Source organism: Xiphias gladius, chromosome 18 (assembly GCF_016859285.1).
Source record: "Xiphias gladius isolate SHS-SW01 ecotype Sanya breed wild chromosome 18, ASM1685928v1, whole genome shotgun sequence".
NCBI lineage: Eukaryota > Metazoa > Chordata > Actinopteri > Istiophoriformes > Xiphiidae > Xiphias > Xiphias gladius.
In genome coordinates this window covers 29,915,470-29,933,879 of record NC_053417.1, presented here as the reverse complement: position 1 = coordinate 29,933,879, position 18,410 = coordinate 29,915,470, and the positions used below count along the sequence as shown (strand labels likewise).

The 18,410-nt window shown below is 43.8% G+C and overlaps 1 protein-coding gene across 1 annotated transcript; it reads right to left on the bottom strand.

Annotated features, from left to right (window-relative positions):
- Positions 1-3,861: 3,861 nt before the first annotated feature.
- On the bottom strand, positions 3,862-17,348 carry sypa (synaptophysin a). The gene is made up of 8 exons (XM_040153239.1): positions 17,278-17,348; positions 13,408-13,473; positions 9,585-9,709; positions 7,824-8,022; positions 7,556-7,747; positions 6,456-6,671; positions 4,954-5,034; positions 3,862-3,931 (listed from the first exon to the last, which is right to left on the bottom strand). Exons 1-7 carry the CDS (start codon positions 17,293-17,295, stop codon positions 4,969-4,971), a joined length of 882 nt encoding a protein of 293 aa, XP_040009173.1. The 5' UTR covers positions 17,296-17,348; the 3' UTR covers positions 3,862-3,931; positions 4,954-4,968.
- Between the last annotated feature and the right edge of the window lie 1,062 nt (positions 17,349-18,410).

The following is an 18,410-nucleotide window of genomic DNA, read 5'->3' as shown; positions in this document are numbered from 1 at the left end:
GCTACTGACTGAACACACACACCAACACACACTGACTCCGTCTCATCTGATAACGGAAGGAGAGGGGGAGGAGTGATAGGAAGAGGGAGGAGAGAGGGAGGGGCTATGAGACGGAGGAGGAAAAGAGCGGGGGAGGAGAGGAGAGAAAATGGATGAGTAAGGAGAAACGAGACGAGTGAAAGGAGGATGCGGCAGGAGAAGGAGGAGGAGGAAAAGCTAAAATGGACAAGGAGAGTGGAAGGACGTGGAAGCTACGAGAAATAGAATAGAGGGAGGAGAAGAGGAGTAGAAGGGCTGGAGGAGAGGGAAAGAGGAGGACGAGGAGAGGAGAAAAGAGGATGAAGAGATGAAGAGATGAAAAGATGGGATCCAGGAGAGAAGAAGGGATGAAAGAAGGAAGGGAAGATTAGATGGGTAGGAAAGATGGAAGGAGAGAAAAGATGAATGAGGAGAGGGGATGATGGAGGAGAGAGAGAGAGAGAGAGAGGAGCTATGAGTTGGAAGAGGAGAGAAAGAGGACGAGGAGGGAGAGAAGTGTGAAAGAAGAGAGGGAGGAGAAATGGAGGAGAAGAGCGAGAAGAGGGGAGAGAAAAACAAATGAGAGATGGAGTTTATTCATCCGCTCATCCAGTCGTAGATGTTTGTTCACTCCTTCATCATTCATTGGTTTTTCACATTCATTCCTTCATTTGTATGAATGTTCATTTGTTCATTCATTCACGTGTTTATTCACGTGTTCATTCGTTCATTGATCAGTTTGTTTGCTCATTCACTCGTTCATCGATTCACTCCTTCACTACCTTCACCTCATAAACAGACACAGAATCAGAGACGAGTTTGTCGTTTATTGAAATTTTCCACTGAATAAACACAAAAGGGGCGGGGGGGGTGTCTCCATAGCAACAAGTCACACACACATCGTCATCGTCAACACTGTCAACACCGTCGCCATGGTTACTGATGCTGAGTAGAATATCATCACACAGGAAGTTACATCACAGAGGCAGAGAGGAGAGTCACAAACTAGAACGACAGGAAGTAGAACGACAGAGCTGAAGAAAGAGAGAGAGACGGAGGGGGGTGAAGGGAAAGAGAGGAGGAAGAGGAGAGAAGGAAAGGAGAACCGAAAGAGGAGGAGGCGATGAACGACTGGAGGAAAAGGTGGAGAGAGAATAAAGCGGGAGGAGAGAGCAGGGAAGAGAAGGAGGACAAGAAAGAAATGAAAAAGATTAAAAGCTAGGAGAAAGACGGGAAGGAAAAAGAGGAAAGGGGAGGATGTGGTGGAGGAGGAGAGGAGAAAAGAGGATGGAAGAAGTGGAGAAAGAGGAAGAAAGAGAAGAATAAGGAAGGAGGTATAAAAAAGAAGAAAGATTGAGAGAAAGAGACGAGACCAAGAAAAAAATAAAGAAGTGATGAGTGATGAAGAGATGAAAGAAAGAAGAGGTTAAAAATAAAGAGAGAGTGAGTGATAGAGAGAGATAGAAGAAGTATGGATAGGTAACACACACACACACACACACACACACACACACACACACACACACCTGTACAGGAGAACAGGAAGCAGAATCACACCGATCATCAGTTACTGTACAACACGAGCAGGAAACACATCACCATGCGGAGGAAGATATCGACGCTAAAAACAGCTTCACTTTTAAAAAAAACGACCAACGAAGAAGAAGCATCGAGTTTTTTTTTCCTTTTGTGTCAGACTTTTACAAAAACAGCTCACGGCAGCTGTTGATTGGCTGAGAGCCGAGGAGAGGACAAATAAGCCACCTGTCCGCTGACAGAAACGTCTGTCTGAAAACTGTTACGTTTATCATTACGAGATGTTTTAATGTGGTAAATGAATCTGACTTCCTCTCAGCGTCCCCGTGGTCCACGCTAGCTGGTCTGTTTCCTGGTAGGGAGCAGTTTACTTAACGTCTGTCATTTTTATCAAATAAAATTGTTGATTTAAAAGTTATTTCTGTAAGTCGACTTACAACGACCTCAGACACGACTTAGCACTGTAACAAAAATCAGACAGTCTACTGTTGATTTCATCTGAAAACTGATGCCAGTGTGGAATCCTACTTCCTCACAGTCAGTGTGTGTTAGCTGCTGGAATAATTATTGTAAGAGACATCCTGAAGCAGACTTGCTAGTAGCTAACACTAGCTACCTGCCGTAACTGCAGCAGATTCAGCTTAAACTTTTTTAAAATTTAATTTCACTACTCACTACTTCACTTTTATCCGTCTTGTAATGAATTGAATCAAACTGTCTGTCGTCCAGGAACAGTTTAGCTAGCTAACGTAAGCTAAACACAGATTCCCTTAAAATTAGATTTAAATGAAATGACCACGGAGCCGCCGTTATCCAAAACAGACAGAGGTCTTTTGGTTGGGGAGATTATTTTATCAGTCATTTTCAGTGGACACAGAAGCTGTGGTGGACGTCGTGAGGAGCAGTTAAACTTCACGTTTCTCACTTTGATTTTAAGAGTCATTTCTGTGAGTCAACAACCCAGGTAACTGCAAACCTCTCATCCAAACCAAGTTTGATCAAGCTGTTGCTAGCTAACACCAGCTAAACACCGTAACGGCAACATTTTCAGCTTAGTTTAGCTTATTTCATTTAAACTGATTATTATCTGATTATCAGCAGCACATTCAGCTGTGGAGTCAGTCTACAGTGCGGCTAATGTTAATATAATGTTTCACCATTGGTAGGAGACTGTTACACAGCCTAGCTAACTAACATAATCCCAGCTGTAAACAGATCCACCTTAGAATTTAATTTAATAAATGACCTGATCTGACTGGGGAATTGTCCCCATCTGCAATGACAAGTGAAGTTAACCAGCATAGTTTTAATTTTGTAGGATCTGTTGTAAATAAAGTTTGGTAAAACTGACTGCTGCCATGGCGCAGCCTAGCTGGATAGTGGTAGCAATGCTAACTTTAATGCAGCATTTACCGTCAGATTAACTGACTGCGCAGTGTGCATGACATCTATGAAACACTTTCTTCGAAATGATCAGTAACCGAACCGGACGTATTTCATGGTTTGGTTTAGTAAACACCAGCTGTAATAAAATTATTCAGACGGATGTTTCTGCAGCGTCGTGTCTCTCCACAGATAATCTGACCAGGAACGTAACAGCAGAACGAAGCTCCAGCTGAGCCCATTAATCGAACACAAACAGTGCAAACTGTAGTGATGAGGAGCCGTTTCGGATCCAGTTTCCACCCGGCGTCGTCACAAAGCTGGAGTCCAGACTGGGTTTACTGCATCATCAGAATGACATCACTTCCTGTGTTGATATTTACATGCAGCAAGACAAACAGCAAACAGCTGGGAAGTGATGTTGGTGGACGCAGGGCCGTTGGGTTGGATCCATTTTGATCTGGTTCTCATTTGGTTCAAATCATGTTTGAATCTGGTTTGGATCTGATCAGTGTGAACCCAGTCTGAACAGCTCCATGACTGGCCAATGTGAATCTGGTTTGTTGATGTTGGGGGTGGGGCATATGACGGGGAGCAGGGCAGATCCTTGGGTTCAATAGGAAACATGAAGAAACCGTTCAGTCTATATTATACTGTATATCTGTTCATATCTATACAACACAAACATACATTCTCTCCACAGATTATGTACTTTAATATGAATTTAACTCTTATCAACATCGTCACTGGTTTCAGAGGGTTTCTATTTGTCAGCATTGTTGTTGTTGAAGTTGTGGATTCGTTATTTATAACTCTCTTTTTAAATCATTTACACATCGATTTCATTATATCGGACATCTAACCCCCCCCTTCAACCTCCCTCCCCTCCCCGTCACTGCCCGCCCCACCCCATCCGTTAACTCTGCAGACAGACAGGAGTGTTGCATTGTGGGTAGGTTGCAGGCGACCCACTCTTTGTTCACTCCGATGCTTTCTGTGAAAGAAAGACGGAAAAAAAGGACAGTTTTATCCCCAGAACAGCGACTTGATGTTTAAGTTTTTATCAATGAATAAAAAATATGATAATGTGAAGGACGGACAAATGGAAAAATTACGTTTTTTAATGCTAAGTCTTCTGTAATGAGGAAGGAAAGAAACACTTCAGAAGAGAAGAACAATCAGAGTGATGATAATAACATTAATGGTATAGACACATGGTCACACAAGACAGACCTACAGAGACTTCAGGGGAAAGATCTGAGCTGCTTAAGTTAGGCACAGTTAAAGCTAAGGACTAAAAGTGCATTTTAAGACGACTCTTGAAAATCTCAATGGTGGGGGAGAATCGGATGGTGGGGGGAAGAGAGTTCCATAGTTTTGGGCCAGCGACAGAGAGAGTCCCGTCTTCTTAATACTTAGTCCTATAACTAGGGACAGACAGAAGTCTTTGGTCAGATCATCTCAGGTCTCTGAGGAGAGGAGTTCTGTGATGTGAAACTGTAAAACCAAACCCTGTAGCTAACAGGCAGCCAGTGCAGGGTGGGAGTCATGTGCTGCCTCTTTTTTGTTCTTGTTAAAACTCTTGCTGCTTCATTTTGAGCTAGTTGGAGACGAGATAAACAAGAATGAGAGAGTTATTCCAAAATATAAGGAGTTGTAGTAATTAAGGTGGGAGGTAATGAGGGCATGGATGCCTTTCTCCAGGTCAGAGGTGGAGAGAACCGATCTGAGTTCGGAGATGATGCGGGGAGTTTTTTTGTCAATCTTCGATCCTGAATCGAATATGACTCCAAGATTTTTGGCACATGATTTAACAGATGGGGCTGAGATGAGGAGAAATGGTGTTGGTCAGTTTCTGAGGTTCAAATAAAATGACCTCTGTTTTATTCTCATGGAGCTGAAGACAGTGTGACTCACTGATGTGTTTTAATAGTCTCTGGAAACAGTGGCGCTCTGAGGCTCAGAGGAATACTTATCGACTAAAGTGACAAAAACTAATATATTTAATGGACTCACCTGCTTCCTGTCAGTTCACATCTGGTTAGAGAAGGAGGTGGGCGCCCCCTGCTGGCCGTAGCCCTGACCGTACTCTGCATCCTGGAGGAGACACAGCAGCAAACAACATGACCCCAGAGACAACCATGTACTGCGGTACACTGAGTGGATGTGCTGCAATAGTTTACATTGGCTGACGTAGACCACAGTCCCAGTGACACTTTTTAACCCTAAACTCATCTAATACTATACAGTGTAGTCTGTCTTTGAGCTGTACATTTATACAGTTAGAGGTACTTGTACTTTACTCTGCTCTATACTTCTTCTTCACTACATTTCAGAGGCAAATATTGTACTTTTTTTCTCCATTTCATTTATCTAATAGCCTAAGCTATTTTGCAAATACAGATTAACCGTACCAAATGTAATCAACAACTAAAATCATCATTTATAATTATTGATTATAGTTCAAATGTATTGATCCCAGGGAGGAAATTCACAAACTACTCAGCAGCATATAAAGTCATTAAAATCAGCTCCATGTTTACCAGCTGCAACATTACAGTGGTGAACATGTTAATGCATCAATTATTATTATTCAGTAATAGACATTATTCTGAAAACTCATTATGCATAATGAGTACGTGCACTTTTGGTACTTAATTAGGTACCAAAAGGTTAATAAACATGACTTTTGGACACCAACAAACAACAGTCAAACTGTGAGTAAGTCCTTCCTCCAAGACCTTCAAGAACATTCTTTGGGGTTGTTTCTGGTGACGTCCCATCACTGTCCTCAGTTTGTTGTGGTTGGACTTACTGGAACAGTTGGATGGTGGATTTTGGTATATTTTTTAGCTGTTTAGATGGAGCTGGACTAGCACTTCCCACTGCTTCCAGTCTTTGTGCTGAGTTAGAGTAAACAAGTCCTGGATCTGTTCAGGTTTGGGTTGGGTTCCGATTGCCAGTTTCACTTTTTATCTGGTTCCAAGTTGATATAATACCTAGATGTGCTAATCTCCAAGGATAATGAATTTGTAATCAAACCTTGTATCTTTCGTTATTTCTTTCTAAAGACAAAGATCCATGTAGAAAACATTCAGGTAGGAGCATTTTTGTTGGCGCTGTCCCTTTCAGCAGATCGTAGATAGCTGATAATTAGTGTTAGTTCTGTGAACAACTTGATGACAAACTATAAAAATCCCATCTTCCAGCTGTACCCTCATCTCATGTCAGGTTGGAGATACAGGTTGTTAACATTAATTAGACCAAAACATGAAACTGTTTTTGCCTTCTCAGCAGGGCTAGATGAACCCGCTCAGGGACCCCGGGGCAAGATGAGCTGTGGGATCATGAGGCTTTCAGTCACCACAATTTGGTCAGCGCCATGAAACCAAAGCAGCCAATCACAGCCCTTCTGTTAGAACTCCTTTCAAAATGCACATGTTCCAAGGCTACACAAAGTCGCCTGGTATAGTTTTATTAAGTATTAATTAGCAGCAGGCAGCATTTCAGCTGATCACCTGGTTGTATCCTTGCTGGCTGTAGTCGGGTTGGTATCCCCCCTGGTTGCTGGCGTATGGGTCTTGTTCGTATGCCCCCTGCTGCCCGTAGGCATCTGGTGCAGCAGGTTTCCCCTGCGGAGGAGGAGCCTGCATGAAGGGAGCGATGATGCCTGTCTCCTTAAAGACGAACCAGAGGTTTCCTGCCCACAGGACCAGGTTAATGAAACCAAATGCCTGGAGGAGAAGAGGATGAAGGTTATTCTTATTGGATGCTCAACTGAAATGAATGAAGACACAGTCTACGGATTAATTAACGGTAACGAAGCTTCCAAAGTCTGGGTGTGAAAGCGCTGCAGTAGGAATTACTGTTAGCCTCTGATTTCAACCATCAAACTCCATCATTTCTGTCACTGTCATGAGGAGAAATGCAGAGTCTAATAAAAACACATGATGTTGTAACGATGGAAATGTCAGAGAGGACTGAGCTAACAGTGATCAGTGGGGTGGCGGCTCACCATCGGCCCTGTGTTGGCAGACCACTCTGTCTTTCTGATCAGTCCTATGTCAGCATGCAACTCAAGATTTAATTGAGATTTATAAATGTCAAATTGGTGTCATGCAGCAGAGGCTTCTATATCTTACTTTCTGTTTTTCTTCCCCAAAGTGATAGTTTATTGTTGGAGCAGCTGGTAACATCACAGAACACAAAACACATCTAACTGTCAAAACTGGACTAAGTTTACTTTGTTTAGGATTACAACCTTTATTTGATGACTATATTCCCAACATGTAAAAGTTTCCATAGGATGTCTTGGACAGATTTCCCGGCAAAAATGGATTTACAATGAGGTGCCACTGCAGTAATGGTCGCTTGTCTACTGCCCACAACCTGGATCTGTCTATATACATTTTATATATGAGAACTTTGGATTCTTTTAATCAATGAAAAAAAAAGGGTTTTGTAGAAATACATGTTTATATTTCTCAAAGAAAGGTACTGGAACTCAGGTATCACCACTACTGTCCAAGAGTAGTCTGTCAAGATTCTGACACGTCGTCTTGTCCTGAACCCAAACAGCCCAAACCTGCTGAGGCATCGGGCTTAGTGAAGGTCTTACCACAGAGGTGTTGAGTCCAGACATGACTGGGTCGTGGACTTCACGGCAGTTTTTCTCCTCTGCTTCACAGGCAGTGATCAGAGTGATCACTTTGTCTGGGTTGGTCGCCGTCTTCACATCGGACAGACCTTTAGCCCAGGCCGCCGAACTCACCAGCCACATGAAGGCAAACACTCCGGTCACTCCCAGGTCCTAAAACACATAAGGTGTATGAGTGATGTTTCCCATAGCTCACCTGTCACCTGGGTGGTCAGGTAGGTGAACTTACGATCAGCGGGCCCTTGTTGTTCTCCTTGTACTTGTCGAAGAAGAAGACGTAGATGCTGAGAGCTGCCGTGGAGTAAAGGAAGGCGAAGACACCGATGGTGACGAAGAATTCAGCCGAGGAAGAGTAGTCGCCAACCAGGAAGAGATGCTCCGTGTTTCCACCCTTACAGGTGGGGGCGTCGAAATACACCTGGTGGAGTCTGACAGAGGAAGAGTTTGAAATGTTTCCTTCCAGCCTTTTTTTAGCCGCATTTGCAGTTTGGCTCTACTCATGCCTAAATCTGTCAGCCAGGTCAGACTGAAATATCGCAACAGTGGCTGGATGGATCAGCATGACACATTCATTGTCCTCAGAGGATGAATCATAACAACTCTAGCGATCCTCTGACTTTTCATTTAGCGCCCTCAACAGGCCAAAATTGACAACATTTCACTTCATGACAGGATGCTTCAAAAACGAATTGCTGAGTTCCTGTCAGTGTACAGAAAGCACATTTAAGCTGTAGATTGTCACCTGACTCTAGAGTTCCCCTCAGTTCGACACAGCTTTTGAGCCTCTTTTAGATTCTAGTTTTGGTTTTTGCAACACGTTTACTCTCTGGTTCAGTCTAAGATGTTTTCAGAGAAACAGCTGTAAAAACCCACTGTCCACTCCCTGCTCAGCAGCAAACAGCAGACAGACATAGTCAGAGACCAGCTGGTGAACATATTGGAGCATTTAGCAGCTAAAGAGCCAGAGACTTCCCTCAGGAGCTGGTGGGGACTAAAACCAGAGCACAAAGAGAGGGAGTACTGGACTTAAGAGTCAATATGTGAACATGTTAGCAACATGTTAAACAATTAAACATATTCATGCTAGCACTCAGCTCACAGCTCAGCTGAGTCTGATGAAAGTTCAGTCTGACAGTGTAGAGCTGAGCCTCGGATGTCCTAAAAAGGCCACCGTACAGAGGACAGACCCTTTAGTTTTAGGAAACAACAGGATCTTTCCTCTAGCGCCACCAGACAGTCGCCCCTACACCTCTTGATATGAAGACTTTTGAAAAGATCATCAAAAACTTAATGGTCACAGCCATTGATGAAAAACTTCCGTACAATCTACTTACCAGGCAGGTAAAGGTGATCAGGAGGTCAAGAACTTTATCCTCACAGTGATTAACAAACACCTTGAGAAGCCGGAGGCCCATGCTCGGCTTTTGCTCGCTGGCTTTTTCACTTCTGCTTTTAACAACATGCAGCTTCACCTTTTAATCCAAACCCTGGTCTCTAATTTTCATTTGTCCTATCAACTTGTTTTATGGGTTCAGATTTTCTGACTGACTGGCTGCAGAGGGTTGCAGTGAACGGCTGTTTATCCTGACCTGGTATGGTGACAGTTTTCTGGAGTTGAACGTTTCAAAAACCGAGGAACTAATTAATGATTTAAAACAGATGATAGATAACGTCACAAGGAGCATGACACAACGTCAGTTCTTACAAGTAGTTGGGTTCAGTGTTAAATCACCAGATAAAGTGGGATGTAAACATTCTTGCAGGGGATTTCACCTTCTCTGAAAACTAAAGTCTTCAGTTTCTCGTCAGTTCAGTTATTCTTAGTTGTTTTTATCTTTTATTGAGAGTCTTCGTCTGTTTGCATCCATTTGTCTTTACTTTATGTTTGGTATCAGTTGAAGCACAGACTCTGTGTCGTGATTATACATCACAGACAAACTGAAAGTCAGTTACTTACAGTATCAGTAGAGATGATGTGTGTTGTACTGACCTGAATGGATACTCAAACTCCACCTCTATACTCAGGTCGCTTTCTGTCCGGTTCTTACACTCCACCGCTATCCGAAACATCCCCGAATAACTGCCACAGGTGGAGAAGGCAAAGATGGCGAAGAACTGGCGGAGGAGCAACAAAAAATGTAAGTCAAGTCACCGAGCTTCTTATTGTGAAAACACATACAAAATATTTGACTGTTTCCTCACACAGAGCGGAAGGCGACAGAGCAGTTATGTAAAAGGAAACTGTAGAGACTAGAGCTGCAACGATTAATCGATTGACTGAAAAATAATCTGTGACTTTTTTTATCATTTCAGTCATTTTTCAAGCAAAACTAGTGAAAAAATGCGAAATATTCTCTGACTCCAGCTTCTCAAACGAGAGAATTTGCTGCTTTTCTTTCTCATTTATCTTTAGAAACTAAAAATTTTTGGGTTCGGGACTTTGGATCGAACAAAACGAGAGATTTGAAGACATCAAATTTGGCTCTGTGAAGTTGTGATGGGCATTTCTCAACATTTTTTTTGACATTTCATAAATCAAATGATTAATTGATTAATGAAAAAAAAAAAACTCCATCAAATTAACAGATAATGAAATACTATAAATAATATAAATAATATAATATAATAATGTAATATATCTGTCTATATTTCGGTGTGTTTAATTACAATATTCCCCTTAAAAGAAGCTGGAATTGAGCATCATTTGGCGGTGAGGCGCTAAAAGAGAGATTTTTTTTGTTTTTTAAATAAAACCTTTACCAAAGATGTGAAACATTATCTGTCATCAGGCATCAGGTCTGTATGAATGAAACTAAATGTAATTCAGGTTTAACTTGCACAGCATTTCCTTCCTTCAGGAATCAATAAAACCACACTTACATATTTTTGTTGGACTACTATAATTATGGACACCACAATCACAGATTTCCTCCTAATGTATTCATTGCTAGAATGATAAGAAAAACCTTTCACATGATGTTTTAATTTCTGGGTTGAAGAGCCTCAGACGGGTTTGCACTTGTGAAAACAAACACAGTGACTACACTGTTAAACTCAGCACATCAGGCTGCTCTTTGATGATGGTTGTACAGACTCTTCCCAGTTCAAAATGTCCCAGTTTGTAGACTGGACTGTTAGCTGATGGCTGTGGCTGGCTGAACACCTGGCTAGATTTTAGATAGTTTCTGATGAATCAAAGTGTGTAACAGTTTATTTTACAGGTCCCCTAGTCGCCTATTAATACCACAGTTGGTCTTATCTAATGCTAATTTGTTAATAAGCTATGTTTTCTAATGCTATTTTAAAGGCTTGTTACTTCACCGCTAATTTATAACCACTATAAATAATCTGGGATTTTAAGATACTGTTAAGATGTTTCCTTGACATGTAATTTGGTACTAAGTGCAAGTTAAATGGAGGAAAGGTTCAGCTGGTAAACACTTGATTATTATATTTGAATTTTTAGGAAATTATTTTGGAAAATACAAGATTTCCATTAGATTAGAAGGTAAAAAACACAAGGGCTTGATTTCCAAGAAGCCTGCAGACACTGCTCAGGGCTGGAAAAAGTCCCACCTCCTCTGAATTGTCAGTTAAAAAATAATTTCTCTCGTCCAGATAATTTTCCTAAAACGACAGTAGAAGTTATCAGCAGTCAGAAATAATGCAGTAACAGACAGTCAGAGCTGTCTGTGTTAAAGCTAGACATCAGACCTTATGTATTGGGTTTAAAGGTTCATTGTTGACATTGGAAATAGTCTGAATTTTCAGTCAACCATTTTTTATATAACATCATAACAGTATTTATCACAAAGTATCAGGTCTTTATGAGGGAAATGTAGATGTTTATGGGGTTAGTTCATTATAATGCAGCAATTTATGTGGTTTGTTGTGGTTTACTAACGTTATTATGGAAAGCTGGATAACCAGTGTAGAATCAGAATTAAATCTTTGCTAGATGATTTCAATTGATATAAATTTATGTCAGAAATATATCTGAGTTCCCACCACCTCTGAAACCAAACCTACACGCTTGAAAGAACCCGTAAGACAAATCATCTCTGATAAAAAAATGTAAGAACAGCTTCCCATGAAATTGCTGCTCATCTGCACTACAGTACACCACCACCACCACCACCACCAAGACCACCACCACCACCACAACCACCACAACCACCAAAACCACAACCACCACAACCTCCACCACAACCACCATAACAAACACAACCATCACAACCACCACCACCACCATAACCAACACAACCACCACCAAGACCACCACCACCACCACCACCACCACAGACACCATAACCAACACAAATACCACCAAGACCACAACCACCACAACCACCACCACAACCACCACCATAACCAACACAACCATCACAACCACCACCACCAACATAACCAACGCAACCACCACCACCAACATAACCAACACAACCACCACCAACACCACCACCATCACAACCACCACCACCAACATAACCAACACAACCACCACCACCAACATAACCAACACAACCACCACCAACACCACCACCATCACAACTACCACCACCAACATAACCAACACAACCACCACCACAACCACAACCACCACCACCACAACCACAATCAGCACCGCAACCACAACCACAACCATCATCACAACCACCACCACAACCACCACCATCACAACCACCACAACAACCACAATCAGCACCGCAACCACAACCACAACCATCATCACAACCACCACCACAACCACCACCATCACAACCACCACAACAACCATCACCACAACCACCACCATCACAACCACCACCACAACCACAACAACCACCACCACCACAACCACAATCAGCACCGCAACCACAACCACAACGACCTCCACCACCACCGCAACCATCACAACAACCATCACCACAACCACTATAACCACAACCACCACCATCACAACCACCACCACAACAACCATCACCACAACCACCACCAATACAACCACCACCACCACCACCACCACCACCACAACCACCACCAATACAACCACAACCACCGCCGCAACCACAACCACAACGACCTCCACCACCACCGCAACCACCACCACAACCACAACCACCACCACCACAACCACAATCAGCACCGCAACCACAACCACAACCATCATCACAACCACCAACATCACAACCACCACCACCACCACAACAACAACCATCATCACAACCGTCACCACAACCACAACCAGCTCCAACACACACACAAACACACACACAAACACACACACATACATATACAGACAGTAATACACACAGTAACAAGCAGGGGATTGGACAGAGTCTGTCTGACTGTGACCATCTGCTCTGTGTGTGTGTGTGTGTGTGTGTGTGTGTGTGTGTGTGTGTGTGTGTGTGTGTGTGTGTGTGTGTGTGTGTGTGTGTCTTTATGTGTGTTTGTGTGTGTGTGAATGCCTGTGTGTTGCTGTGAAAACCTTCACAGATAGATTTTTCTGTGTGGGAACATTTTCAGAGTGTTTGGGAACAAACATTTCTAGAATGTTTTGAGGGCATTTTTAGGACATTTTTACAACATTACGGGGATATTTGGGAATATGATGCTAATTATTCAGGGAACGTTGCGGGTGATGGTCGTGTGAGTGTGTGTGGCTCCTGCTCCTGTTATGACAGGTCAAACCACCAATTAAAGATGCAGGAAACACAAACACTGATGTGCAAGAAAAACATCTCGGACTCATTAAATGTCGTGACAAGCGCTGCAGGAAGCTCCTCCTGTGTGTGTGCAGCTGTGGAGCAGGTGTTGTCTGAAGAACTCACCCATTCTAAGACCTTAATGAAGCCCAGAGGAACCTTCAGCACCCTGAACTGACCCTGGGCCACCAACTGCAGACAGACAGAGACAGATATCAGTTATTTCTCTTCATTTGGGCACAGACCAACAGTTTGATGAAAGACAACAGACACACTGATGACCAGGTACCTGTTGTACAGGTGCGTTTATACAGAAGGTGAAGTGAATATTAGAAGCAGTGAGTTTCTGACGCATAACGGATCAGGGAAGAACCCAATGCATTGTGGTGCGGCTCGGTTAAAGGGGCGGATCCAGGAATGTTTGAACACGTTCCTTAACGTTGTGAGATAGGGTCTGCGTTCTCCTGAGCGCCACTCTAGTTGAGAACGTTCTCTTAGTATTTTGAGAACAAGTTACTAAATGCAGTCATGTTCTGTTGCTTCATCACTTAGAGACTGTCCTAAAAAAACAGCATCAGTCGTGTCAGCAAATTCCCCCCAAACACCTGTTTATGTGCAACTGAGCGACAGCGCCCTCCAGTGGTCGTAGTAATTAGGATATGATTTTATTTACTTATTTATTTATTTCCATTTTCTCCTTATGTTAGACAGGACGGTGTGGAGGTGGACAGGTAACAAGGGAAGAGAGGGACAGGTATGACCTGCAGCATAGGTCCTCAGCTGGAATCAAACTGTGGTAGAACACATTCTGAAAACCTTTACCTACCAGTACAACAGTGTAAAAATACTCCATTACAAGTAAAAGTCCTTAAATAGATTTAAATATCACATTACTATATGTAGTAAAAGTACCACGGTAAAATTTCTTAACGTAGTTCCAGCATCACAATAAAAGTCCTTCATTGTGCAGGGACCCGTCTCCTGTGACTGGTCTCTGATTCTCTCTGACGTGATCAGGTCTTTGATCCTGAGTCACGGAGGCTTTGTGGAGAAATATTGAATCATTTTCCATGTTTGACCCTCAGTTCTTTAAATGAACCATGTGAGAAGTTCAGAGGAGAAAAGTCTCTTTGGTGAAACTGAAACTAGTCAGAGACCGAAACGTGACGAGGACACAACAACTACACACTGATTTATTATGACGGGTCATAAGCCAACAAAGTTGGAAACCACCGGCTTAATCTATAACAGTGTGTTGTATTTTATAAATGTATCATATTTTTATTTATGTAAAATCTAAATAGTGCAGTAAAAAGTACAATATTTTCCTCTGAAATGTAGTGGAATAAAGGAAGAAAGTACCAGAAAACAGAAATACTCAAAAGTACAAGCAACTCAAAATTGTACAAGGTACAGGACTTAAAAAGTAAAAGTACTTAGTTACTTTCCACCACTGGTGTTTCTACTGTCAGACACTGCGCTTGATAAAAAGTATTGAACAGGTTTTTGACAGCAGTGGCAACGTAGTACTCTTCTGCACAGACCTTTTCTGAGTCTGAATCTGATCTGAGCTCAGGTTTCATTACAATCTGAAACAAAGGTTTTTACATGTAAGGGATGGATGGATGGATATGGACAGACGGGTAGATGGAGGGACGGACCTGCTGTCCAACAAACAGATCGACATTACTCCTCAGGTTTCAGCTGGCACTGTTTAACACAAGCGGTGTGATATTTAATATTCAGATTTCAGATTAGTTTCTACACTCTGTCTGTTTCTGTTGATGACACCAGACTCCATTAAAAAAACATTTAAAAAAAAGTCATTGGACTCTGCAGAGAAACAAACTGTAAATGTCCTGAGGCCAAAATATCAAAATGTTTCACAGCGTAGGATTATTATTATTATACTATTGTATTATGGACATCAAATCAGGTACATTTAGGTCACAATAAACTGACTATAAATGTTTATTGGGATTCATTGGAATAATGAGCTCAGGCAGTGAAACGTGTTTGAGTTTCAATAGATAAAATGAATATTGTAGGACTGTTAATAATCACAGACACAGTGTGGGATGTTATAAATATGTTGTTGACTCCGTATTTGATCCGGATAAGGTCAAAACCTGAGATTCCCAAACAGTTTTATCTTGGGACCCTAAAATGAAGCGGTGTGGCCTCATCGCAGGTCCCCAGCCCCGTATTGATCCAACCTGCAGACACGACTCTGCAGACGCGTCTGAAGAACCAACGTGTCCGATCAATAAGACACATTCATCGGGGACCTGATGATATTGATCGAGCCTCCATCTGCCAAATTGTACATTCTAAAAAAAAAAATTCCTACAGTTTATTTAGGTTTGTTTTCCTGCAAGAACATGGAGAATTATCATCTTTAAAAAAGGTCGTTTTATTTCTGTTAAATCTTCAAATCTGCAGGAATAAATACCAACAGTCTGATTTCTTCACGAGGTGTAAATATAGAAACAGGGATGAAACCAAACTCTGCTGAGAGACGCTCTGCTGCCGGTGGACGAGGCTCCTCGGAGAAACCAGATCACGAGGAGAATTTGGGTCCACGCCGACGAGAGCAGACAGAGGAGACGCCCGGAGACCGTGGGTCAGTTTGATTAATGGTTTGATTAAATGTGAAAACAGGCAACACGCAGTTTAAGGCTCCGAGACCGGCCCTGGGACGGGCAGCTCATTCATGACCTGAGGCCCCCAGTTCAGTTGCTCCGGCCCTGGATGGACCAGAATATTAAAGGAATATTCTAGAAACAAACAAAGGCAGGTTGTTCCCGCAGAGGACAGAGAGACAAACGTCTCAGATGTCCCGTTCCGTCCGACAGAGAGACTCAGTTTACTGCCGTGTTCGACGGACAAGCCGGAACCAGCACAGACCAAAAACTCGAACGATTATTTGATTTAAAAAATGGCTGATGAGGATCGACTGAGTCATTAACTAAAAACATGACAACTGACGATGTGATGCTAAATTCACAGCGAACACGTCGTCGGTTGGTGCGAGAGTGTCTCACAGTCGAGGGTCTGTCGGAGCCGAGGGAAATACTGAGGAGGGGGACAGGTCTGCTACCTCCACGCAGGCCGGTGATGGAGCAGAATACCGCAGACACCACCTGCCGAGCGCAGAGGACGAACCACCTCTGTGGTTTACTGCGATCATGACGGAGACCGCGACGTCGCGCTAACGAATCCGGGACCGGTCGAGGAACCTTCCAGCACAACGTCGCGCTTTCTCTGCTGGTCTCCATCTTACGGCGGCGGCAGCTGAGGGGGAGGAGGAGGGGGAGGAGGTGAACCCGGGTGAAACCGGGTTAGATAACACGGGAGAAGGTCAGCCTGGAAGCGGCGAGAACGTGTAAAACCGGAGCCGGTTAGACCCGCAAAAATCATCACCAGCAGCATCAGCAGCATCAGCAGCATCCAGGGCAGAGAGGAAATCCTCATCCTCATCCTCATCCTCCTCCGGCTGCCATTTTACAACCGCACAGACACGCACACACACGGGAACATCATTTCATCACGCGGCCGAATATCGACGTTAACGGACAGTTGTTTTTATCTCAACCGTCCTGCGGGCCGTGCGCAGTCCAGAGAGCAGCCCGGTAAAACCGGGGTCTGGACATATGAACGTGGTCTAATGAGTGACGAAAACCGCACGAACGGCTGCGGAGTCGGGTTTTGATCCGTGTAGAAAAACAATTCATGACTCTAGGAACAAGAATCGGCCTGATTCCGAGATCTGGAGCATCCGATTTCTCCGATTCTGTCGGCGATTATCCCTCAAATCTCCGCGCTGCAGCCGCGATGCGGTCCGACACAGAGGGTCTGCACTGGGAGACGGACAGAAACCCCGGCGGCCCGCCCCGAAACACGACTCAAACACACCCCGGGCACGACACACGCACACAGATGTGAGAAAATGAAGAATAATAAACGAGATAAAGTGCAAATGTCTGGTGTTTGTACCTGATTCATAACGTCCATCCTGCCGCCTGTCGAGAGGAGAGAAGAGATGAAGGGAGGAGGGGGAGGATGAGGAGGAAGAGGAGGAGGAGGAGGAGGGAGGAGGGAGGAGGCTGCTTCTGTGCCCGCGTCATTTATTTTTATTTATTTTATTTATTTATTTTTTACCAGTAATTAGTATTCAGAGGCTTCAGCGGCTCAGGGAGATTTAATGTGAAACACCAACAGGCTGAGGAGAGAGATGAACAGCTGATTCACGTCCAGCATCGGACCACATCAGACCACATCGGACCACATCAGACCAGACGTATCAGACCACATCGGACCACATCAGACCACATCAGACCAGACGTATCAGACCATATCGGACCACATCGGACCAGACGTATCAGACCACATCGGACCACATCGGACCACATCGGACCACGTATCAGACCACATCGGACCACATCGGACCACATCAGACTACACGTATCAGACCACATCGGACCACATCAGACCAGACGTATCAGACCACATCGGACCACATCGGACCAGACGTATCAGACCACATCGGACCAGACGTATCAGACCACATCAGACCACATCGGACCACATCAGACCAGACGTACCAGCCCACATCAGACCAGACGTATCAGACCACATCGGACCACATCAGAGGACCACATCAGACCAGACGTATCAGACCACATCGGACCACATCAGACCAGACGTATCAGACCACATCGGACCAGACGTATCAGACCACATCGGACCACATCAGACCACATCGGACCTCCGGACCACATCAGACCACATCGGACCACATCAGACCAGACGTACCAGCCCACATCAGACCAGACGTATCAGACCACATCGGACCAGACGTATCAGACCACATCGGACCACATCAGACCAGACGTATCAGACCACATCGGACCAGACGTATCAGACCACATCGGACCACATCGGACCAGACGTATCAGACCACATCGGACCACATCGGACCAGACGTATCAGACCATATCGGACCACATCAGACCAGACGTATCAGACCACATCGGACCACATCGGACCAGACGTATCAGACCACATCGGACCAGACGTATCAGACCACATGGGACCACATCAGACCAGACGTATCAGACCACATCGGA

What these genes read in the sequence shown, in the direction of transcription:
- sypa (XM_040153239.1), bottom strand. An exon ending in ACAACAAGGGCCCGCTGATC is followed by an intron (nt 7,748 to 7,823) that starts GTAAGTTCACCT and finishes TATGTGTTTTAG; the next exon opens with GACCTGGGAGTGACCGGAGT. An exon ending in CTGGACTCAACACCTCTGTG is followed by an intron (nt 6,672 to 7,555) that starts GTAAGACCTTCA and finishes CTTCTCCTCCAG; the next exon opens with GCATTTGGTTTCATTAACCT.